The sequence below is a fragment of the Mirounga leonina genome, unplaced genomic scaffold (genome assembly GCF_011800145.1).
Source record: "Mirounga leonina isolate KUSES-001 unplaced genomic scaffold, KU_Mleo_1.0 Mir_82, whole genome shotgun sequence".
Lineage (NCBI taxonomy): Eukaryota > Metazoa > Chordata > Mammalia > Carnivora > Phocidae > Mirounga > Mirounga leonina.
The window spans coordinates 27,312,333-27,335,053 of NW_023270825.1; the positions used below are offsets into that span (position 1 = coordinate 27,312,333).

The window sequence follows — 22,721 nt, forward strand, 5'->3', positions numbered from 1 at the left end:
TTCTAATGTAAAGCAAATTTATTAAATCTTGAAAATATGTGATGGTCTTGAGAAAAGAAGTCCTTTACTTCGACAGAATGTCCAAAAGAGGAGCATTCATTTGCTTGCAAAGGCCATAATCTGTTCCTGGAGAAAAATGAAACAGAATGAATGATACTTTGACACTGTAAGGTGTGAGGGCAAGTGAAGAAAATATTTTAAAATATACAGGGGTGCCTGGGTGGCTCAGTTGGTTAAGCATCCAGGTCTAGGTATCTGGTTATGAGTTCAAGGCTCCGTGCTGGGAGTGGAGCCTACTTAAAAATAAAATACCCAAAGTGATTAAAGCAAAAACTCAGCAGAAGTCTCAGACAGATGCTCCTCTCAAGAGTTCCTCCAAAGTGTCTTTAGATGGAAGTTCTCAGGAAAGAAGCTGACCAAGCAGCAAAAGGAGTTTAAAGCAATTTTTTTTTTAAGACTGTATTTATTTATTTGAGAAACAGAGAGACAAGCAGACGGCACTGAGTGCACAGCCCGATGCAGGGCTCAATCTCACGACCCTGAGATCATGACCTGAGCTGAAATCAAGAGTCAGATGCTTTAACCAACTGAACCACCCAGCTGCCCCTAAAGCATCTTTATCTTTAAAAGTTCCTATTCACTATTTTAAGCCCTTCCTCATATAAAGTTACTGCTTAGATGTGGGCTCTAGCACCCAAGAGCCCAGCAAGGACTTTTTTGCTCATAACCAATGAGGGAGATATTCATAAAAAGGCAATTTTACAGCCAAGAAAATAAATTCAAAGAAATTAAGAGTCATTGGCGAGGGCGCCTGGGTGGCTCAGTCGTTAAGCGTCTGCCTTCGGCTCAGGTCATGATCCTAGGGTCCTGGGATCGAGTCCCGCATCAGGCTCCCTGCTCCGTGGGAAGCCTGCTTCTCCCTCTGCCTCTCTCTCTCTCTATCTCTCATGAATAAATAAATAAAATCTTAAAAAAAAAAAAAAAAAAAAAAGAGTCATTGGCGAAATGCTTCCTCAGCGAGCAACTCCTGGAGAGCCGTGAGTGACCTTACTTTGAGTGGAGATACTGCATTTGTGGCCTGCAAGCCCCATGTCCGGAGCAGCACCAGCGGCGTGGCACTGGTGGAATAGAGCCTTTTCAGTAGGTCAGTAGCAGCCAGAAGAGCAGTGTTGTGACGCTGTCGATCTGTTTCGTAACCTGCGAGATGGCTCATAGAGCCTAGAGGAAGGAGGAAAGGTATAAATCCCTAATCTTATAGTGAAGTTGTTTCCTAGCAAGCCAGACACACTGATGTCTACCACCTCTGGCTCCGGAGGGGCATTTTGGGGTCCTGCCCTTCCCTGACTACATGACCTCTGGCTACTTCTCTGAAGTACCTGAACCCTTACCTAAGTCCTTCCCATTGAAGGCTGCAGCACTGAGGTGATGGACCAAGCTGGAGACATCCCCAAAGCCCATGTTGACACCTTGTCCTGCAAGGGGATGGACTCTGTGGGCTGCATCCCTAAGAAGCAAGCAGAGTTCAGGTGTGGCCACCTGCAGCCAAGTAAGAAGAGTGCGGCCCTGCTCTGTTGTCATCTTACCCGATGAGTGCCAGCCGCGGCCGGACGTACTCGGCAGCATGTCCCAACCCAAGTGGAAACAGCACTCGACTTTTGGCGTCCACTCCAGCAACACTTGGGGGCATCTGGCGAGCTGAGACCTTAGTGGGCTTCAGAAAGCCAACAGCGTATTGCAGCATGGTGCTGGCCGAGTCGATGAAGTCTGTGTGGTTAGCATCGCTCCACTGAGCAGCATCAGCCACAAAGAGCAGAAATTCATCAGTGATTAACAGGGGATTTTAAAAATCAGCAAGGAAACCCATTTTATCACTAAAGCCAAATGTTAATAGTACCTAACATGCCTAAACTAATCCAGACCACAGGTGACAAGCCCCTTAAACAAATGGAAAACACAACTTCCTGTCCTTCCCCACAGGTTTTAGGATCAAGCCAAACTGCTCCTGAGCTGCCCCTGCCTACCTGTGAACTTCCACCTTTCACTTCCCTTAACCCTCAAAAACCATACAGTAGCCACCACAGTGTAGCTCATTCTACAACATCCTCTTGCCCCTGGCATTCCTCCTCCTGCTTAGAATGTCCTTCTAATTCACCCCGATGACCCCTTAGAAACATCCAGAAGCTGTGAACCTCCCTCTAAGCCCTCCACTGTGTGTTTTCCTCCTCCGTGCTTCCGTTAACATCCTATGAATACTTTTACCAATTGTTGCTTAAGTAGCTTTCTCCCTCACTTGACTGTGAGCTTCCTGAAAGCAGGGACTGTGTCTCATCTGTCTACCTCCAGACTCTTGTACCTAGAAGGCACGTGTGATTGTTGCTAAATGAATGCACTGCAAAAGCCCGTGGCAGGAATACATGCTACATGACCAGAGAAGCAGCAGTTACCATTTACCTTGGAAGCCACTTCAATATGTCCAGTTCCTCTCACTCCTGTTGCTACTCCAGAGCAGGGACGCCTAAGTTCCTCAGTATAAACGACTGTGAAGTCACTAGCGAGGCAGCAGAGTTTGGTGGTTAAAACCACAGGTTCGAGGGCCAGCCTCATTTCCAAAGCCGGCTTTACCGCTAGCTCTATGACCTTGGGCAAGTAACTGAGCTCTAAATGCGCATAAGAATACCCTCCTCGATGGTGCACTGCATTAAATACATACAGGTACAACTCTTCACCTGCACGTGGCACACAGTAAACGTTCAGTAAATCTTACTGATTATTACTATTAGTGAATTTAGATCTATGTGTTTAAGCTCCGAAATTACTGGTGCCAGTATTATTAAAGGCTGTGTCTACTCCAGAATAATCACTACATTTGTTGAGCACCTGATGTACTAGGTATGCTCCAAGCATCTTGTATCAGTTCTCTCATTTTGAAAGTTTCTAGACTTTTATTATTACTGTTATTAAACCCTGAGAGCCTGGTGATACGATCTCCATTTTCTAGGAGATTAACAGGCACAAGCAGTACTGAACCCATGTCCGTCTACAAAACTTTCTCTTAAGCTCCCTGCTAAAATGCGCTCAGCTCCTCTCAACGCTTCTAATGAATCACGCTTCAAAGGTTCAGGTACTTCAAACCTAGTACAGCTATTCAAAATTAGCCAAGCATTACAGATTCAAAAAAAAAAAAAAAGGCCAATGAGAACCACTGCCCAGACAGCTATTTCAGTCAGCTCAACAGCAGCCCACAACCCTCAAAAAAGCACGGAAGTTAGTAATTTCCATTGTTTTCCATTTCTCTGAATGTCCTCCCTTCCATGTAGCCCAGATCAAACCCTGTAGTTACAAAGGGGCCACTGGTTGGTTATTCCTTTTTCCTTCATCAAAACCACCTTTCTGTATCTCCGCTGCAACATAGCATCACCTGGACAAGCTCATACTCACGAAGGCAGAGTTAATGGTATCCACAAACTTTTCCTCATCCATGCTGACGAGCTCTGCTGCATGGTCATGGGATGTGGACCAAACCAAGGAACTCAAGGTATCTGAGAGCTGTGTCAAAAGAACACCAATACTGGGGCGCCTGGTGGCTCCGTACATTAATTTGGGCTCAGGTCATGATCTCAGGGCCAGGAGACTGAGCCCCGTGTGGGGCCCTGTGCTCAGCAAGGAGCCGGCTTGAGATTCTCTCCCTCTGCCCCTCCCCGCACTTGCAAGCACACACGCTCTCTCTAAAAAAAAAGAACATCAATACTAAGGGCAAGACTTCTGTTCTTAGGAGCTCTCAAGGGTAAAGGAAGTAAGGGGGGAAACAAAGTTAGCCTGGGCATATGCCCTAGAAACCAGAAAAAGTTTGAAAGAAAGTGAAGCCCTAAGAGAGGAAGGCCGGGTATGTTTAAGCTGACCAGCCAGAAGGACTTACCGGGAGCAAAGCAATGGGCCCAGAGGGAAGAAATCTCTGCCAAGCTACGTTGTTTTCTGTGGCCTACAATACAGCAAGGAAGAGTTCTCACGAAAAGTACTTGGCACCCACTAAACACAAGCAGGGTCCCCAGACTGTGGGCTCAGGATCTTACCTCCGATAAATGCAGAGTAGCCACAACAGCAGACTGATCATAGTTCCAGCTGACATTCTGAATCCCGGCAGCCTGCCGCACTCCTGAGTTGTAACCATCTGCACCAATCTGCATGGAAACAAGAGTCTGATTCAGTCTTATTAACTTCTTAATACGTAAAACTGTTCCAGAAGTTTGTTTCTGCCTCCTTTTCTCTAGTTCCAACTGTTCACAAGCTCATCGGTGGCAGGCAACTTTTTATCACGCCCGCCTCACTCACAGCCCCTGGAGGGGGTAGCCTTACATAGGTGACCCCAGTGTCAGCTACTGGACCAAAGCTGGACATCTGCCCCATGAGGTGCCAGCCAAAGGTTAACTTGGCCAAACTCTCTTGGTATTTGAATTAGAAGCTAATAAGGCAGGCACTGGAGTTAACAGTCCTGCTGGAAGGTTAGGAATGGCTGCCAGGTAAAAGGGGAAGCTGGTGAACAAAGAGACATGGGAAAATGCAAGGAGATGAAGTGATTACAGGACTCCTGCGAGGGAAAGAACCACCTCAATTTCTGTTCCTGTTCCTGTGTCCCTTTTCTTTCAAGACCTAAGATGATCCAGGAGATTGCTTCCTATATAGGATTTACAAGACCACCTTAACTTGAGTTGGCCTGAGTGGTTACTGGTCCTTATAACCAAAAGCTTTGCCAAAAATTATAGCTTAAACCTAAAACGAAAGGCCACAGAATCTAGAATAAGCTATGGATATGCAAGACCCCTGGCAAAATAAGAATTTTCAACTACCAACAATTTAGTCTGGAGGGTGCTGCCATCACCTAGGGTAATATGAACCCAAGGGCTGGAGTCTGCCATGGTAAACGGATAAGGCCAGGTGTAGCGGAGTGCTTTGCTCCTGTAGAGAACTGTCACCCGGTCTAGGAGGTCAGAAGAGAGAAAACAAAACATTAGAAAGGCAGCCTACATGGGCTGAGGAAAAAGCCATAACTAAATCTAAAGGGAGCTCTCAAGACAGCTGTCTCTTATCGTTTACTCCTAAACAAGGAAAGTAAACTCTAAAAAATAACTAATGCTATATAGTTTGAGAGCTGATGAATGACAGAGCCACAGGGATGAGTCAGTGTCAAAAACAAAACAAACAAAACTCAGCCCTGAGTGACCAGCCCACACCAGGGATTCTTTCTTCTCACCCCCACACTCCTGCTCTTCTCGGTTCACTCTGTGCCTAGGTGACTCCATGTGCTTTCAGAATCAACAGGGTGGGAATCCCAGGGGCTTAAAAAAGTTCTAGATTTCCTAAGATTTTTCTTGCCACTGAAAATCATTTTACTTTTCTGATCATAAAAATGATATGCCTGTAAAGTATGAACAACAAAGATTTAAGGGATAGAAAAATCACCCTTCATTATACCATTCAGAGGCAACTACAGTTAAAGCTTTTCCATACAGCTTTCCAGATATTTCCTATGCGTATAGATGCATGTGCACACGTAGGATATGACACATACTTTTTTCACCAATTTGTTATGGGATATGTTTCTAAGTGATTAAATATTAGGTCTAAATTATCTTTAAAAGTTGCACACAAGCGGGGTGCCTGGCTGGCTCAGTGGGTAGAGTATGGGACTCTTGATCTCAAGGTTGTGAGTTCAGGCTCCATGCTGGGTGTAGAGATTACTTAAAAAAATAAAATCTTAAAGGGGCGCCTGGGTGGCTCAGTCGTTAAGCGTCTGCCTTCAGCTCAGGTCATGATCCCAAGGTCCTGGGATCGAGCCCCACATCGGGCTCCCCACTCTGCGGGAAGCCTGCCTCTCTCTCTCCCAGTCCCCCTGCTTGTGTTCCCTCTCTCGCTGTGTCTCTCTCTGTCAAATAAATAAAATCTTTAAAAAAATAAATAAAATAAAATCTTAAAAAAAAAAAGTTGCATGTAAGTTCATTGCATGGATAAATTACTATTCCATATCAGAAAGCATTTAAGTTACTTCCAGTTTTTCTCTCACTAGAACCACCCTGCGATAATTTGCATATCATGTATCTGATAAGGAATTTATATTCAGAATACATAAAGAACTCTTAACTGAAAAAGAAAAAGACGATCCAGTTTTTAAATGGGCAAAAGATTCTGAATAGTCATTTCCCCAATGGCAGTAAGCACAGGAAAAGATGGGAAATACAGTCAAAACTACAATAAGATACCATTTCAGTCACTAAGATGGATCTTATTTAAAAAAAAAGGAAAAATAAGTGTTGGCAAGGATGTGAAGAAACTGGAACCCTTATATAGTATTGTTGGGAAAGTGAAATGGTGCAGCCTCTTTGAAAAAGTTCAGCAGTTTCTGGAAATGTTAAACATAGAAAACATGACCCAGCAAGTCTACTCCTAAGTATCCACCCAGAAGAAATGAAACCTATGTCCCCACAAAGACGTGTACACAAGTGTTCATAGCATTTACAATCGCCAAAAAGTGGGACCAACCCAACTGTCCATCAACTAATGAATGGATAAAAAAATGTAGTGTATCCATACGATGGAATACTCTTTGGCGATAAAAAAGAATGGACTAATACAGGCTACAACATGAGTGAATATCAAAGATATGTTAGGTGAGAGAAGTAGACACAAAAGAATACATTGTGTATGATTCGATCTTTATGAAATGTCCAGAACAGGCAAATCCTGAGAAACCAAAAGTAGATCAGTGGTACCAGGGACTGGGGTTGGGAATGGGGAATGGCTGTAAATGGACCTAAGATTTCTTTCTGAGGTGACAGAAATGTTCTAAAATGATACTGTGACAGTGGCATAACCCTGTAAGTAACACTGAAAGTCACTGTATTGTACACTTAAAATGGGTGAATTTTATGGTATGTAAATTATACCTGAATAAAACTGTTGGGAAAAAAGAAAAAACCCTACGATATGCATCAGAGGGTTTCTTTTTGGTTTTTTTTAATGCTTTCTTTGAGAAAAAAAAATTTTAATTAACATATAATGTATTATTTGTTTCAGGGGTACAGGTCTGTGATTCATCAATCTTACACAATTCACAGCGCTCACCATAGCACATACCCTCCCCAATGTCTATCACCCAGCGCCCCATCCCTCTCACCCCCGACCACTCCAGAAACCCTCAGTTTGTTTCCTGAATGGTTTCCCCCTCTCTGGTTTTGTCTTGTTCCATTTTTCCCTCCCATCCCCTATGATCCTCTATCTTGTTTCTCAAATCATCAGAGGGTTTCTTTATGGTGGATATTCAGTCTCTGTAAAAGGGATTCTTTTTCCAGTAAGTCCTAGAAAAATTCTAAAGCCATTCACATTGCAGTGTGAACGGAAGATGTAAAGGGTGGGTGCCTCACCTGACACCGCCTCCAGCTGCTTGGTGAGAGCGCACATTATGACGTCATTCTCCACTATATAGCCCATGTCATCCAGATTATCCTTATCGAACATTATCAGGGCCTCTGAGCAGGCATCCCACACCTGGAAACACAAAGGCAAAGTTTGTATTATAACCCAAAGAAGAGGAAATGTCTTGCTCTAATCAGAAACAGTACTGCCTTCCCCAAGTGACAGAAGCAGAAAAATCACAATGTCAATTCCTCTGGTAGGAGACAGAAGGTGAGAAGAAAATTCTCTTGAGAATGCTTCCCCCCACTTCCTTAGACTGAGACTGAACGGGAACTTCCTGCTTTCACATAAAATATGGAGACTATGGATTCCAAGACACAGAAAAGAATGTGGACAACCAAGATATCTTGCCAGAAGTGATAAAGGAGGCACCTGCATTCGCCGAAAGGCTCTGTATCTCATGTTGCAGATGGGATCCCAGGCACCAAAACCTACAAAAGAAAGGATCTATATATAGGCCAGAGCAACCTCACTGGGCACGTCCCTCCTCAGCTCTGTCTCTCCAACCTATGAAGTAAGAGATTGTTTTCAGTGTCCTCCAAGGACAGAAAAATACTCTCATTTCTTTCTTTGATATTAGGAGTTAAGCTGCTCTGTTCCCCAGTTCAGATTATATAGCATGTAAAAAGGACCGAGCTTTCATAACAAAGCCAAATCTGGGGCATCTGCGTGGCTCAGTCAGTTAAGCGTCCAACTCTTGGTTTTGGCTCAGGTCATGATCTCAGGGTTGGGAGACTGAGCCCTGTGTCAGGCTCCGCACTTAGTGGGGAGTCCGCTTGAGATTCTGTCTCTCTCCCTTTGCAGCCCCCCTCAAATACTTTTTTTAAAAACGCCAAATCACATTGAAGTTAGGTAAAATAAAAAAGGAAACCAAACCCATATTTTTGCATCATCCTACAGAAGTTATAAACTCTCTGGATAAAAACTATTTTTTGGGGGGTGCCTGACTGGCTCAGTCAGAAGGGCATAGCAACTCTTGATCTCGGGGTTGTGAGTTTGAGCCCCACAGAGGATGTAGAGATTACTTAAAAATAAAATCTTAAATTTTTTTAAAGATTATTTATTTGAGAGAGAGGGAATGAGAGAGAGAGAGCATGAGAGGGGGGAAGCAGACTCCCCGCTGAGCAGGGAGCCCCATGTGGGACTCAATCCTGGGACTCCAGTATCATGACCTGAGCCAAAGGCAGTCGCTTAACCAACTGAGCCACCCAGGTGCCCCCTAAAAATTGTTTGTTTGTTTTTTTTTTGAAGATTTTATTTATTTATTTGACAGAGATAGCAAGAGCAGGAACACAAGCAGCGGGAGTGGGAGAGGGAGAAGCAGGCTTCCTTCCCACCAAGCAGGGAGCCAGACATGGGACTCAATCCCAGGACCCTGGGATCATGACCTGAGCCAAAGGCAGTCACCTAACCGAGCCACCCAGGCGCCCCTTAAAAATTGTTTTTAAGAGACAGTCTTTTTTTTTTTTTTAACCCCATAGCACTGAACAGATTTATTCAGTGGGGACATGTTTACTGAGCCAGACACAATTCTAGGTACTGAGCATAAAGTGTGAAACCAAACAAAGTTCCTGCCCTTCTGGAGCTAACATTCTGGTTGGAGAGACAGACAGTAAAAAAACAAATACATAATATATTGTCACGTAGTACTAAGTGTTATAAAGAAAAATAAAGCAGTATAAGGGGCTAAAAAATGATGGAAGAGTCTAATTTTTGACAGGGTGGTTCTAGATAGGATAGCCCGGGGGAGTAACATTTGGCAGAGACCTAAAGGCAGTTTCCTAATAGGTTCCATGTGCACACACTGATCTACACTCCAAAAGCACTTACTGTTTGTTTGTTTATTTATTTAAGATTTTATTTATTTGACAGAGAGAGACAGCGAAAGAGGGAACACAAGCAGGGGGAGTGGGAGAGGGAGAAGCAGGCTTCCCGCGGAGCAGGGAGCCCAATGTGGGGCTTGATCCCAGGACTCTGGGATCATGACCTAAGCCGAAGGCAGATGCTTAACGACTGAGCCACCCAGGTGCCCCTCCAAAAGCATTTAGCATGCAAACTCCCTAGATCCCAAGAGGGCTGACTCTGGGAATAAAGAGGGTACTCCTACTAAAAGTGAACGATCATAATTAGTTCATATAGTTTCATTTCCACCAATTCATAATGACCCAACATCACAAATGAAGTCTACATGATGAACCCATATGTCCCAAGGACGTCTTCCTCAGACTGGGAGGTGACACTTTAATAGTGTCAGGGGTCCTCATCTTCAACGATGCACTCGATTACCATACCAACCCCCTCCTCACAGGATGCTCTAAAGCCTCTGCCCTATGGGACACACTCGAAAGCCAAGAGAGACAAGAGATTGGTTCTATGAAAGACCTTCTACTCACTACTGAGAAGGGTTGCAGAGCCGGGGGAAATGGAGCTGACTCTGTTGCTGTAAGTTTCTGGCAATTTCTCCCATACTTTCTTCGGACCTGCTTCTAGCAAGAGGATTTTCTTGTCACAAAAGTGAATATCATATCCTAAAATAAATAAATAAATAAATAAATAATCAACATTTTGTATCATAGTGGGAAAATCAGAATTTCTTCCCTTTCTCACGTCCAAGAGAAGGAACAGATTAACTAATTCCTTAGCCCTTAGGATACAAATTTCTCACAGAGCACACAAAAAGGAAACACCACACAAAATCCTAAGCAATACCTTATACCACTATTTCAGCCGTGTGAACCACCGTGCCCATGACTGTAAGGACTGTAAGGACTTAACAGTCCAAACCGGCCACGTGCAAAGAAGCAAAAAATGGCAAAACTCACTAGGAGCCAGTAGAATTCCCTAGAAAGGAAGAATGAAGTAAAAAGGCTGAAGTATTTAGACACCAGATATTTCTAATCTTTAAACTGTTAAGTCACTAAAAATTACAAATCCTGTTCAACAGAAAAATGGAATATTTAATAAACAAAATTCGTTGTGGCGAGATTAAATCGAGGATAAAGAATTATTTGTGAAAGAAAAGGAGCCCCCCAAATACATCAATTGTACCTACAAATCTGGTCCTCAAACAGCTGTATAGGGGAGTAAAAAGGGGACTTGGGGACTTGCTTACTGGGTGCCTAGACAGTCCCCTCCACCGTGGCTCAGGGAAAGACACGGAAACAGTAAGCAGGGAGCTGCTGCAGCCAAGAAAGGAGAAAAAAACGTGACAGGATTATGAGAGAAACACTGTAGGTTTTACTTCGTAATGATGACAACCCCACATTTTTGGGAATCTAAATGAGAAGAGCGGCATTATTATAAGATGCAACTAGGTCGCTCCGGTGAACAGGCAGTGAGCGGCACCAGGTTCACGTATACCCCGCCCTTGCTGTGCGGCTGTGTTTGCACTGGAGGATGGGAACAGCCACGCTCCCCGGAGTGGACTGCCTTCTGGTCCAGCACACCTCCCCGCCTTCCAGTATCTGCCCCACCCGAATGCCCCCCTGGCCACCTCCTCCCCCCGGATCCTACTTGCTCAAGCCTCACCTCCCCAGCGGTGTTCAGACCACTCTGCACACCTCTTCCCCCAGCACAGGTCAGCGGTTGTTCCTCTAGGGGAGCTTTCGTTTCATAATCCCTTCTATTAGTTATTTACAAGTCTTTCTCTTTTGCTAGATTCTAAATTCCCTGGGGGCAGGAACCATTTCTTTTCTTATGGCTAATATTCCCAGCGGCAAATGCTCTATCTCCTCAATCCATAAAGTAGCGGGCATTTTTGTTAAATGAGAGACAAGGGAACCAACAGGAAAAAGAATTGTATTTCCAAACACCTTATAATCAGGTTCAATATTTTATTTTTTAGCTATTTAAAGTGACATTTTAGAAAACTCATTTGGAGGAAAAAATAGCACAAAATCTCAGGCGGAGAGTTTACTTGACTCAACAAGAGAAAACACTCCCAATGCCACACCTGCCTCTGAAAGGCTGTGGATCTGCCCAAGGTCCCAACTGCTTTACAGGAAAACAGCGAGGCTTGCTCACTGAATAAATCACATGAAAAGATTCCAAACCTTCCAGAGCTTCAACTTTCACGTTTAACATTTTTCTCTGAGCTTTTTTAGGAAATTGGCCAGTGTGTGAATTTTCTTTTGTAAACCTGCGTTTGGTAGTTTTGACTTTGAGCAGAGATTGTCACAACCCAGTGTACTCGGGCCCCTGACCTTTCTTTTGTACACTTATACAGAGAATTCTGTATTATGACTGTTTTAAAGTCAGTCCTGACTTTGAGGATTTATACTTCTATGGAAGAGACGGAAAACAGAAACAATTACAATACAGAATTCTCTGTTTAGGGGCGCCTGGGTGGCTCAGTCGTTAAGCATCTGCCTTCGGCTCAGGTTATGAACCCAGGGTCCTGGGATCAAGCCCTGCATCGGGCTCCCTGCTCGGCAGGAAGCCTGCTTCTCCCTCTCCCACACCCCTTGCTTGTGTTCCCTCTCTTGCTGTGTGTGTCTCTCTCTGTCAAATAAATAAATAAATAAATCTTAAAAAAAAAAAAAAGTACAGGCTCCTGGGCCCCACCTGGATAAACCCAATCAGTCACTGGAAGTGAAACCTGCAATCCTCATTTTTTTAAAATATGCCCCCACAAACTGGTAATGGGTGACTGTCTTCAAGGAGAATTGGGTGGCTAAAAATAAAAAATGGAAGTCTCACTTTACATTCTTTATACTGTATGCCCTATACCCTTTGTATTTCAGAACTCAAAATCCCTTTTGAATTTTCTATATGTGCCTTAGTTATTCAACACCTCCGAACAAAACAAAAACCCCAGGTGATTCTTAAATGCACTCAAGCTTGAGAACTATTTTAGCCCACTGACCAGTAGGTACAACCAAAATGGCTGTCAGGAAGGTATATATACCTGCCAGAGAGTTTTGTGTCTCAAAAAGGCTTTGTATCTCCCAATTACCAACAAGATTTTATTTATTTATTTGACAAGAGAGAGACCGCGAGAGCGGGAACACAAGCAGGGAGAGTGGGAGAGGGAGAAGCAGGCTTCCCGCTGAGCGGGGAGCCCCGATGCTGGGCTCGATCCCAGGATCCTGGGATCATGACCTGAGCCAAAGGCAGATGCTTAACGACTGATCCACCCAGGCGCCCCTCCCAATTACCAACTTTTGAGTGCAAATTACTTAACCTTTATGAGTTTTAATTTCCTTATCTGCACAATCTACAATCAAGATTAAGTGGATGCAATGTGTGTCAATTAGACTTCAATTAAAAAAGATTATGACCCGATGCAGCTCTTTCTGCCCACAGGTCCTGTCCCCATGCTGTAAGAAAACCACCTTTTTGCACCAAAAAAAAAAAAAGATTATGAGGATTAAGTACAAATGTATGCAAAATACTTTAAAAGATGCCTATCCATAACAAGTACTCAATAATTGATGACTATGTTTTTTATAATTACTTTGAGACTCAAGCCGATTAGTTCATACAAAGCTTTGTTTCCCACCAGTATCCCAAAAGAGGAGCCACCCTAGGGAAGATGTGGCTGTTATACCTTATTCTTAAGTCAACAAAGACTTTTACATTATTAGTGATCTTTAATTTGTGAGGCCAGAAAACTCAGATCCAATTTCTGCAAGTCACTATACAATTGTTAAAAGCCAAAGATCTGGGGGTGCCTGGGTGGCTCAGTTGGTTGAGCGTCCGGCTCTTGGTTTTGGCTCAGGTCATGATCTCAGGGTCCTGGAATCCAACTCCGCATCAGGCTCTGCGTTCAGTAGAGTCTCCTTTTCTCCCTCTTCCTTTTCTCTCCCAACACCCGCCCCCCCGTGCATGTGCACGCTCTCTCAGATAAATAAATTTTTTATAAAAAAGGGGGGGAAAGATCTGGAGTTTGGTGGCATGAGGTTCAAGTTCTGAGTCTACTACCAGTTGGTTGTTACGACTCTGGTCCTTACTTAAACCTTGCTAAGCAATTTTCTCACATAAAATATGAAAACAGTATCTCCATCACAGTGAAGTGAACCAGCCTAAACTATACATGTAAAAGCAAAGTCCTTACCTCACTTTACATACACAGTTTAACTCAAAGTAGATCACAGACTTAAATCTAAGAGCTAAAACTACAAAACTCTTAGAACACAAAAGTGAATCTTCATGAGTTTGGGTTAGCTAATGATTTCTTCGATATGAAACCAAAAGTGTAAGTGGTAAAAACTTGACAAGTTGAATTTTATCTAAATTAAAAACTTCTGTGCTTCAAAGGACACCATCAAGAAAATGAAAAGACGGGGCGCCTGGGTGGCTCAGATGGTTAAGCTTCTGCCTTCAGCTCAGGTCATGATCCCAGCATCCTGGGATCGAGTCCTGCATTGGGCTCTCTGCTCCTTGGGAGCCTGCTTCTCCCTCTGCCTCTCTCTCTCTCTCATGAATAAATAAATAAAATTTAAAAAAAATAAAAATGAAAAGAAAAAAAAATGAAAAGGCAACCCATAAAATGAGAGAAAATATTTGCAAATCACTTCGCTGTTAAACGACCTGTGCCCAGATTAAACAAACAAAAACAACTCTTAGACCTCAATAATAAAAAGACAAACTGCCCAAAATTGCCCAAAATGGGCAAAGGGGGGTGTCTGGCTGGCTCAGTGGAGAGCATGCAACTCTTGATTGTGGGGTCCTTAGTTCGAACCCCACACTGGGTGTGGAAATTACTTTAAAAAATCAAAATAAAATGGGCAAAGCTTCTGAATAGGCATTTCTTCAAAGATATACAAATAAGCATATGAAAGGATATTCAACATCATTAGTCATTAGGGAAATTCAAATCAAACCAGGAGATACCACTTCACACCCACTAGGATGAATATAAACAAAAATACAACAGCAAGTGCTGTCCCGGATGTGGAGAAACTGGACCCCTCATATACTGCTGGTGGGAATGTAAAATGGTGCAGCCACCTTGGAATACCATTTGGCAGTTCTTCAAAACAAACACAGAGTTACCATGTATGTGATCCAGCAATTCCACTCCTAGAAATGGATATATCCAAGTAACCAAAAATATATGTTTACACAAAAACCTATATCCAAAATAACAGCATTATTCGAAACAGTCCAGAAGTGGAAACCCAAACGTCCATCAACTAATAAATGCATAAACCAAATGTGGTACATTGACACAATGCACAATTACTCAACCATAAAAAGTACGGGCGCATGCTACAACCTGGACGAACCTTTAAAACAAGCAGAATCCAAGCACATGAAAATGTCAGGAAATAGCAAATCTATAGAGACAAAAAGTTCACGAGTGGTTGCCTAGGGCTGAGGAGCTTTGGGGGGAAATGGGCAATGACTGCTAATTGGTTCCTGTTTCTTTTGGGGGTGATAAAAATGTTCTAAAATTTATGGTGGTGATGGATGCACAGCCTGTTAATATACTAAAAAACCATTAAATTGTATGCTTAAATGGGTGAACCTTCTGATATGCAATTATATCTCAAAGGAGCTGTTTTTAGAAAGAAACAAAACGCCTAGCCCGATACAATGCCTGATTACTTCCAACTGTGCCCATTCCTGAGTAACAGCGGGCGGGATTTAGAATGACTCCTAAAGACCCTCCCACTTTTGACCCTTCGGAACCCTGAAGGACCAAACGCTTGCCTTGGGGCTCCTCTAGGCAGGGGAAAGACCACAGGAGCTCAGGGCTCCCACGGTCCTCACGGTTCCTCCACGGCCCCACTCCCCGCCACTATCTGCCTGGAGATGCGCTTACCCAAGGCACAGGCCATGGCGGCACCCACCAGGCCTCCGCCCGACACCACCACATCGTACACCGTGTCTGCCTTGGCGCCCGACCACCTCCGGCAGGAGAGCAGCGGGCCTCTCCCAGGAGCTGCAGGTGCAGCCCTCCACCGGCTCACAGCCAGCCGGGCCGCCATGGTGCTGACCTGCAACGTACTTGGCGCACCGCTAGGCCCTCCTTTTGCTGCACTTCCGGAGCAGAGCTCTCCAATCACTAGCTGCTTCCGCCCCGGCCTCAGAGCCGGAAATAGAACGCGCAAAGAGTAGGCCAATCAGAAAACGATCCTTGCCAACTTGGGCGGGAAAGATTAGAGGCTCCCTGGGAAGGGGGACTGGGTCAGGCATCCGCCTGGGAGCCAATCAGAGGCCAAAGCTGGAAAGGGGCGGAACCTGATCGCGTAGCTAGTACCGCCACCGCAGCCAGCGCGTAGCCCGCCGCTGTCACCGCGGCCTTCGTCTCTGCCTCGCGGAGATGACCATCGGGAAGCCTCCGGGAGCCCCGGGCGGCGCTCAGTGGAGCCGTCAGGTGAGGAGAGAACGAGAAGGAGAGGAATTAGGGCTGCGCCCCGGAAAGGAATCTCTTAAGAGAGGAAACTGTTTGACGTTGCCTTGGAGACAGACGACAGGGGCGTGTCGCAGAGGGGCGTGGGATTAAAATCGGCCGCCTTTAGGGACCGGCAGGCGGACTCCCTAAGGGGTTGAGCCTTATGTCAGGTCCTTCATCGAACCACAGCGATGGCCCTCGGTTTTCGCTTATCCTGTCAACTACCCTAGGACTGATAGAACGATGTTGTCCCCGTTTTGTAGAAAAGAAAACTGAGGCACAGAGAGAATAAGAAATTTGCCACAGTGGGGCACCTGGGTGGCTCAGTCGGTTAAGCGTCTGCCTTCGGCTCAGGTCATGATTGATCCCAGAGTCCTGGGACTGAGCCCCGCATCAGGCTCCCTGCTCAAGCGGGGAGTCTGCTTCTCCCTCTCTCTCTGCCCCTCCCCCCACACGCATGTGCTCGCTCGCTCGCTCTCAAATAAATAAAATCTTTAAAAAAAAAAAAAGAAATTTGCCATAGAATCCATACAGAAAGTAGATTGGTGGTTGCTTAGGGCTGGCAAGGAGGGAAGGGTTGGAAGCACTAAGCGAAATAGAGAGTGACTGCTAAATGGTATGGGCTTTCTTTGGGGTGATTGAAATGCTCTAAAATTGATGGTGGTGATGGTTGCACAACTCTGTGAATATACTAAAACCCATTGCATTGTACTCTTTCAGTAAGTGAATTGTATGAATTGTATGGTGTCTAAATTATATCTCAATAAAGGCATTTAAAATTTTTTTCCCCAGGATCCCATGCTCCTCAGTAGCAGCGCAAGGGCTGGAGCACATACACACGTTTGACTCAGAATCCAGTGTTCTTTTCAGTATTAGAGCTGGACCTTAGAGAATCATCACCAAGTGTCACCTGGAGGCCTGTAGCAGCCTACCTCCAACTGATTTCTAGATGCAACCAGTCATCTTATCCAGTCCAATCCCGGCCACACACCTGGTTCTCTAAGGATATCTCATACCCCTGTCCTCCAGCCACACTGGCGCTCCTTCTACCTCTCCAAGAGCCAAGTTTATTCCTGCTTGAAGGCCTTTGCATTTGCTTTTCCTTGAACCCAGAACGCTCTTACCCCAGATCTTAGCAAGGCCGGCTCCCTCTCATCAATCACGTGTGAGTCTAAAACTCCTCTGCAGTGAGAAAGTAAAAATCAGCCCAGGACTGAGAAAGTACAATGCAGACTGTAACAGACACAGCTAAGGTGAGCAGCCAGATTAGCAGAAAACAATGTTTCTCCCAGGGCCAAAGTGTACCTGCAAAAAGACTAAGACCCCCTTCTAAGTGATGATGCTTATCTATCAATTACTTACCCAGCCTCATTTTGTTCTAGTTACCTTTTGAATAAAAATTGCTCAGTCACTCACTTACTGAACTGTGCCGTCTTCATGACAGCATCCATCCAGATCCTCAGAATCATTCAGGATAAGCCAACCCTAGAAAAAGCCCTCCCCCCACCCTCTTACTGAAAGTCCCCACCCTGCAAGTTCCCTTAATTTTTCATGGTGTACTCCAACAAATTAATAAACCTAACTCTGATTATAGATACTGTTCCTAGTGGTCTTTATCTGATGGGCTTTTATCAACAGAAAAGCTTCCCCAAACCACTTCATCACTGTATAATCTCTCAACTTATGTCTTTGATTGAATATATTGTCATCTTATATGGTCTGTCTCCCTCTCACTAGAATGTAAGCTTTGTGAGTAGGGACCTTGTTTGACTCATTCTCAGCCTAATGCCCAGTGCACATTAGGTACCAAATAAATATTTTCTAAATGAATGGAGTATTTAAACCCACTTTCTGTGACATTGTTCTTTCGGCTAGACCACATTGTTCAGTTAATTATTCATTCCTAGTAACGGGGCAGATAGAAGCTTAGAATTAGGAGGAAAGCAGAGGTGCAGGAAAAAGAAGATTGGCAACCAGTAAGTAAAGCCCAACTAAGGCAAGGCGCAGGGTGTGGCTGAGGTCTGGTGCGCTTCCTGGAGTGCAGGGGACAGAATGCATGCTGCAGAGTACTCGGTAACTGCTCACCTGTTGCTGCCTTTCCCTGCCCTTCAACCAAGTGTACCCCATATACCGATTTGTGAAATTTCTTTAAAGTAAGGAACACATTTTTCTTCCTTCCCAGTCCCTAATGCACAGAGACTTATTCAAAGTGAAATTAATGGTTATGTTTTGCATAAATGTGAAATGATAGTTGACCCGTCTATTCTATTTCATTGTAGGTATTTCCCCCCAAGTCCTCCTCAGACTCGGATACAGAAGAGGAGTTGTCTGGGGATGGGCTGGTTTTGCCCAGGGCTGGCAAACTGGATGACTTCCTTGGCCCAGAGGACTTGACGCTTTCTGAATCTTCTGACTCAACTGGGAGCTTTTACGAGACCCTGGAGGAAGTAAAGCAGAAAGGCAGGTGGTGCCTGTTGGAATCCCTTTATCAGTCTGACCCAGACAGTGGTGAGAACTTCTCCGAAGATGATGAGGACCTGGAGAGTTTCTTCCAAGATGAAGGCAGGGGGAAGCCACAGGTCCAGTACCCCGTGTCTCCAAGGTAAGGCACTGCAGTTCACCAGCTGCTTCATGCACAACTCTGGCCAAGTCACATCATGACTCTGGGCCTCATCCTCTTCCCAGTAAAGCAAAGACCACTTCTGCAAGTTGTCCCTTACCCAGACTCCAGCTCAGAATCAGCCTTTGGAGCCAAACATGTTCTGGTTCCTACCCAGCCGTCCTAAATCACTTTGGGTTACCCTAGTCATTGGAAGCACTGGAATTGATTAAAGGGATGTCTTTCTCACTCCCTCCCTGAGAATGGCAACAAGGTACATTTACCTTGGCCAAGCCCTGTTATATGCATGTCCGCTGCATTTACATGATATTTAATATTTATTTTCTCTTCCCACTAACCCTGTAAGTAGATATTATTTTTGCCGTTCTCCAGATGAGGAAATCGAGGTTCCAGGCAAACCCTGCTAAAGGTCACACAGCTGGTAATTGTTTGAAGCAAGATTTGAACCTGGGTCCGACTCTAAAGCCCTGCTCTGTACCCTTGCACTGTTCTCCCGCCCATATGAAAATAGTAGAATGCAGGGCGCCTGGCTGGCTCAGGCGGTGGAGTGTGCAACTCTTGATCTCTGGGCTGTGAGGTCGAGCCCCGGAGTGGGTGTGGAGATTACTTTAAAAAAATAAAATCTTTAAAAGAAAAAACCCCAGAAAATATTAGAATACAAAGTGGCAATTCTTGAATCAGTTCTGAGAAGAGACTTCCTAACGGGCTGCTAGATGGCCTGAGGGAAAGGAGGGAGACCCAGCTGAGAGAGGAGAGGCACAGGCTCAGAGGCCCAGGGGGGTGGGTGATGCTAGGCTGAGAAGCCGGCTGCCACCTCCTGGGAGGGAGGACTGGGGAGGAGCCGGAGGAGGAGCCAGCCGCCGGCCTCCAGCGTCCTCCACGTGTCCTCCACGCAGCTGCTTTCTCCCCCCAGGTGTGGCCCCACAAGGCGCTGCAGCTCGCTGAGCAGCCTTCCGTCCGACGACCCCAAGGGTCAGCCCCCGCCACCCTCAGGCTCCAGGCCTCCTTCGCAGCACAGAAGCCGCAGCTCCTGGGCATCATCCCTCACCGTCCCTCGGCCGTTCCACATGACTCTGCGTGAGGCCCAGAAGAAGGCCCAGTGGCTGGCCTCCCCTGCCTCCTTCGAGCGGGAGAGGAAGCAGGCCCAGCGGCAGGGTCAGGAGGAGGCCGAGTGCCACCGGCAGTTCCGGGCACAGCCCGTGCCCGCGCACGTCTACCTGCCCCTCTACCGGGAGATCACGGAGCGCAGCGAGGCCCGCAGGCAGGCAGGGATCCAGAAGAGGAAGGAACTGCTCCTCTCCTCCTTGAAGCCCTTCAGCTTCCTAGTGAAGGAGGAACAGAGAAAGGAAGCCGCTAAACAGAGGGAGTTGGCCGCCACAGCCAAGGCCAAGGTCCCCAAGCAGAAGGCCACCAGAAGGATCCCCAAGTCCATTCTGGAGCCAGCCCTCGGGGACAAACTCCAGGGTAAAGACCCCCCCACACACACCTTGCTGCCTGCTGCCTGGGGGCTACCAAGAGCTGCTGTGGGGATGTAGGCCCGGGGGTCAGCCTGGCTGAGAGAGAAATTCATTGCTCGGGAGGACCGGCCTCCGGGCCACGCTCAGGGCAGGCCGTGGGGTAGGGCTGGCTCTGTCTGTGCCGTGGGGAGCCCTGGCACGAGTGGGCCGTGCGAGGTGGCGCAGCATTCCCCAGCTCGGTCCTGTGAGCGCTGCCAGAGAGATGGCGAATGCGCGGAGAGCCAGGGAGATATGGCCAAGGACTGGTTTAGGCCAGTGCCGCCTCCAGCTGGCCCTGAGGCCCGCTCCCACCACCCCCCCCATCCTGGTGAGATGCACATTCCAAGAACTGGGGTTCGATAAAAGGACTCAGGCTTTACTTGTTCAGTAAGGTGCCAGGCCCTGTCTGGGATAGACATGGAGTTGGTGGACACAGGAGGAAGACAGGTACTAGATAACAAAGCTACAGGTGTGAGGGGTCTGCAAGGATGAAAGGCTTGCCCCTCAGAGCACAGGACAGAGGGACCTAGCTTCACATGTGGGGAGGCTGTGGGAGCAGATAGGGAAGGGCCCTGGGGGAAGTGAGCGCTGAGGCGGACCCTGAAGGATGGGAAGAGGGAGGTGGAGTGAGCCAGAGAGAACAGCGCGGAGGTCAGAGGCCGCTGAGCACATTCAAGGGACGACAAGGGGCAGGAGAGAAGAGGGAGTGGGGAGGGAGAGGCAGGCCCGAGCCACACCTGGGGGCTTGTAGCCGTGGGAGGAAGTTTGGACTTCATCCAAGGGCACTGGGGGGGGCCACTGAAGGGCTCTAAGTAGGCTGGCTCCGGATCAGATCTGCGGCTTGGGAAGATCATTGAGGGGGGAGGGCCGGGCCTGGAGGGATGTTGGTCTGGATGCAGTTCAGCGGCGAGATGGTGAAGTTAGCAGCAGGGACGGTGAGGAGAGGCCAGACTGGAGCACGCTTGAAGAGCAGAGACCACAAAACTTGGGACTGACCAGAGAAGGCAGGCAAGAATGATTTGGGCAACAGCGTTAGCCTCTGGGTGGGTGGCGGGGACTTGCCCTGAGCCGAGGGGGACCTGGGAGAGGAGGGGTGACGGGCCTGCCCCTCCAGCTCCGCCTTGGAAGAAGGACCCACAGAGAGCGCTCAGTCCGTGTCCATGGTGGCTGCCTCACAGCCTACTGGCACCTGGCAGCCGTGTCCTGGCCAGTGTTTATGAACGAACTCTCCAGAAAAGACAAAGCAGGCTGATCTGTAGTGTTTGCCATTTTCCGTGGTCTAAGTACACCTCTCCTGGCCAACGCGGAGCTTCCCATATGATGTCAGCTGGTACCCGAAATTCCTGCAAAGCTGTCGGTCGGCTCTGGCACACCACTGCTAGTGTTTGAGGGAACATTCTCCAAACCTTTAGGGATGCGGTGGGGTCCCCTCTCTCCCATCACCTGCCTGACTTTTTCTCCACAGAAGCAGAACTCTTCAGGAAAATTCGCATCCAGATGCGAGCCCTAGACATGCTCCAGAAGGCCTCCTCCCCTGTCGCCTTCTCCGGCGGCCGGCCTGACCCACAGCCTCGCACAGCTACCCGAACCCAGAAGGAAAAGCTTGCGTTTCTGCACCCTGACTTTGGATTCCAGCCTCGGGTGAATCCTGCCGTCCCTGACTATGAAGGCCTTTACAAGGCCTTCCAGAGAAGAGCTGCCAAGAGAAGGGAGGCCAGGGAGGGGACCCGCAACAAGCCCTTCTTGCTGAGAACCAGCAGCCTGCGTGGCACTCAGCGGCCCAGTGATGCCGCCACGTCCGGAGGGAGGAGGGTGAGAGCCTGGGCAGGTGCAGGAGGGGCAGGGCCCGGGACCCAGCGGACCAGCCAGTCTCAATGGGAGGCACTTCTCCTGACATTTTCCTATCTTTTTTTAAAAAAAAAACCCTGGCTCATTATAGAAGACTGATGATGAGTCATTGACCTCTATCTCTGAAACTAGTAATACATTATACGTGAATCAATTGAATTTAAATTTTAAAAAGTTAAAAAAAAAACAACACTGGCTCAGTTGTAAGCGCCACAATTCCTATAAACTTAGTACCATAAGAATACTTTCTTTCTTCGCCTCCCTAGAGGGAACTTTTCTAAAGGAAATTTGCAGAAATAAATCCAAGTCTAGAACATAGGGAGTTGGGACCAATTGCTCACGTCCCTATATCAATTCTAAAGAACTCTTCTCATCTGATTTTAAAACTTTAGGATTGTTATCCAACTTTAGGCCTGGTAATAAACTCATTATTACTCTTTCTCTAATCCCAGAAAAAAAAAAAGATTCTTGGTCTGACTAGTCCTTCACTGAAATTGAATCCTAGGTTAGAATAGAAACTAGTCACACATTGCTGTCCCATCAATACCAACCTTCGTTTCTTCCAGGACTCTCCACAGCCACCAGCCACACCGCTGCCAAGGAGTCGTTCTCTGAGTGGCCTTGCTTCCCTCTCTGCCCACACCCTCCCTGTGCACATCACGGACATCACCAGGAAGAGGGAATCTGCAGTCAGGTGAGTGGTTGGGCTCGAGATCTTGGCCCAGGATCGAGATCAGTGGTCAGCGCCTGGGTCTTGACCCCGATGCTAGAAACCATCCTGCTGCTGGGCCTCCTCTTCGGTTATTAGAGAGACCTATAGGGGTGGAAGGGAACTCTTTGAGCGGGACAGGAATACACGTAACACTCCACACGTAGTGCTGGAGAACACCTGGCCATCCCTCAGCAGATAGTCAACTCTGTGCCAGTCACAATGGCAAGGCTGGAGATA

General features: G+C 46.7%; 2 protein-coding genes across 6 annotated transcripts in view; one reads left to right on the plus strand and one right to left on the minus strand.

Moving 5' to 3' along the window:
- On the minus strand, positions 1 to 15,449 carry COQ6 (coenzyme Q6, monooxygenase). 3 transcript variants are annotated; one of them, XM_034993255.1, is made up of 12 exons: positions 15,236 to 15,446; positions 9,861 to 9,995; positions 7,840 to 7,898; positions 7,416 to 7,539; positions 4,845 to 4,975; positions 4,071 to 4,178; positions 3,917 to 3,979; positions 3,439 to 3,546; positions 1,584 to 1,786; positions 1,389 to 1,504; positions 1,052 to 1,218; positions 1 to 126 (listed from the first exon to the last, which is right to left on the minus strand). In XM_034993255.1, the coding sequence occupies exons 1-12, from the start codon at positions 15,399 to 15,401 to the stop codon at positions 97 to 99; spliced, it is 1,410 nt and encodes a 469-aa protein (XP_034849146.1). In that variant the 5' UTR covers positions 15,402 to 15,446; the 3' UTR covers positions 1 to 96. The 3 variants fall into 3 exon arrangements, with proteins under 3 accessions (XP_034849146.1, XP_034849144.1, XP_034849145.1); XM_034993253.1 differs by lacking the exon at positions 1 to 126 and adding an exon at positions 571 to 805 and having other exon boundaries at positions 1,005 to 1,218; positions 15,236 to 15,449; XM_034993254.1 differs by lacking the exon at positions 1 to 126 and having other exon boundaries at positions 990 to 1,218; positions 15,236 to 15,449.
- Positions 15,445 to 22,721, plus strand: part of FAM161B (FAM161 centrosomal protein B) — a 13,854-nt gene continuing 6,577 nt past the window's right edge. Inside the window, exons 1-6 of one of the 3 annotated variants that reach the window (XM_034993251.1) lie at positions 15,711 to 15,790; positions 16,601 to 17,061; positions 18,088 to 18,410; positions 19,342 to 19,892; positions 21,390 to 21,736; positions 22,339 to 22,466. In XM_034993251.1, coding sequence (XP_034849142.1) covers positions 17,035 to 17,061; positions 18,088 to 18,410; positions 19,342 to 19,892; positions 21,390 to 21,736; positions 22,339 to 22,466 — 1,376 coding nt within the window. In that variant the 5' untranslated portion in view covers positions 15,711 to 15,790; positions 16,601 to 17,034. Of the gene's footprint in view, positions 15,791 to 16,600; positions 17,062 to 18,087; positions 18,411 to 19,341; positions 19,893 to 21,389; positions 21,737 to 22,338; positions 22,467 to 22,721 lie in introns of all 3 variants that reach the window. The other 2 variants (XM_034993250.1, XM_034993252.1) reach the window with 2 other exon arrangements.

What these genes read in the sequence shown, in the direction of transcription:
- COQ6 (XM_034993253.1), bottom strand. Translation starts at nt 15,401, where the DNA reads ATGGCGGCCCGGCTGGCTGTGAGCCGGTGGAGGGCTGCACCTGCAGCT. An exon ending in GCAGCTGGAGGCGGTGTCAG is followed by an intron (nt 4,976 to 7,415) that starts GTGAGGCACCCA and finishes CTGACCTCCTAG; the next exon opens with ACCGGGTGACAGTTCTCTAC. An exon ending in GGCCCATTGCTTTGCTCCCG is followed by an intron (nt 3,547 to 3,916) that starts GTAAGTCCTTCT and finishes CTTTTGACACAG; the next exon opens with CTCTCAGATACCTTGAGTTC.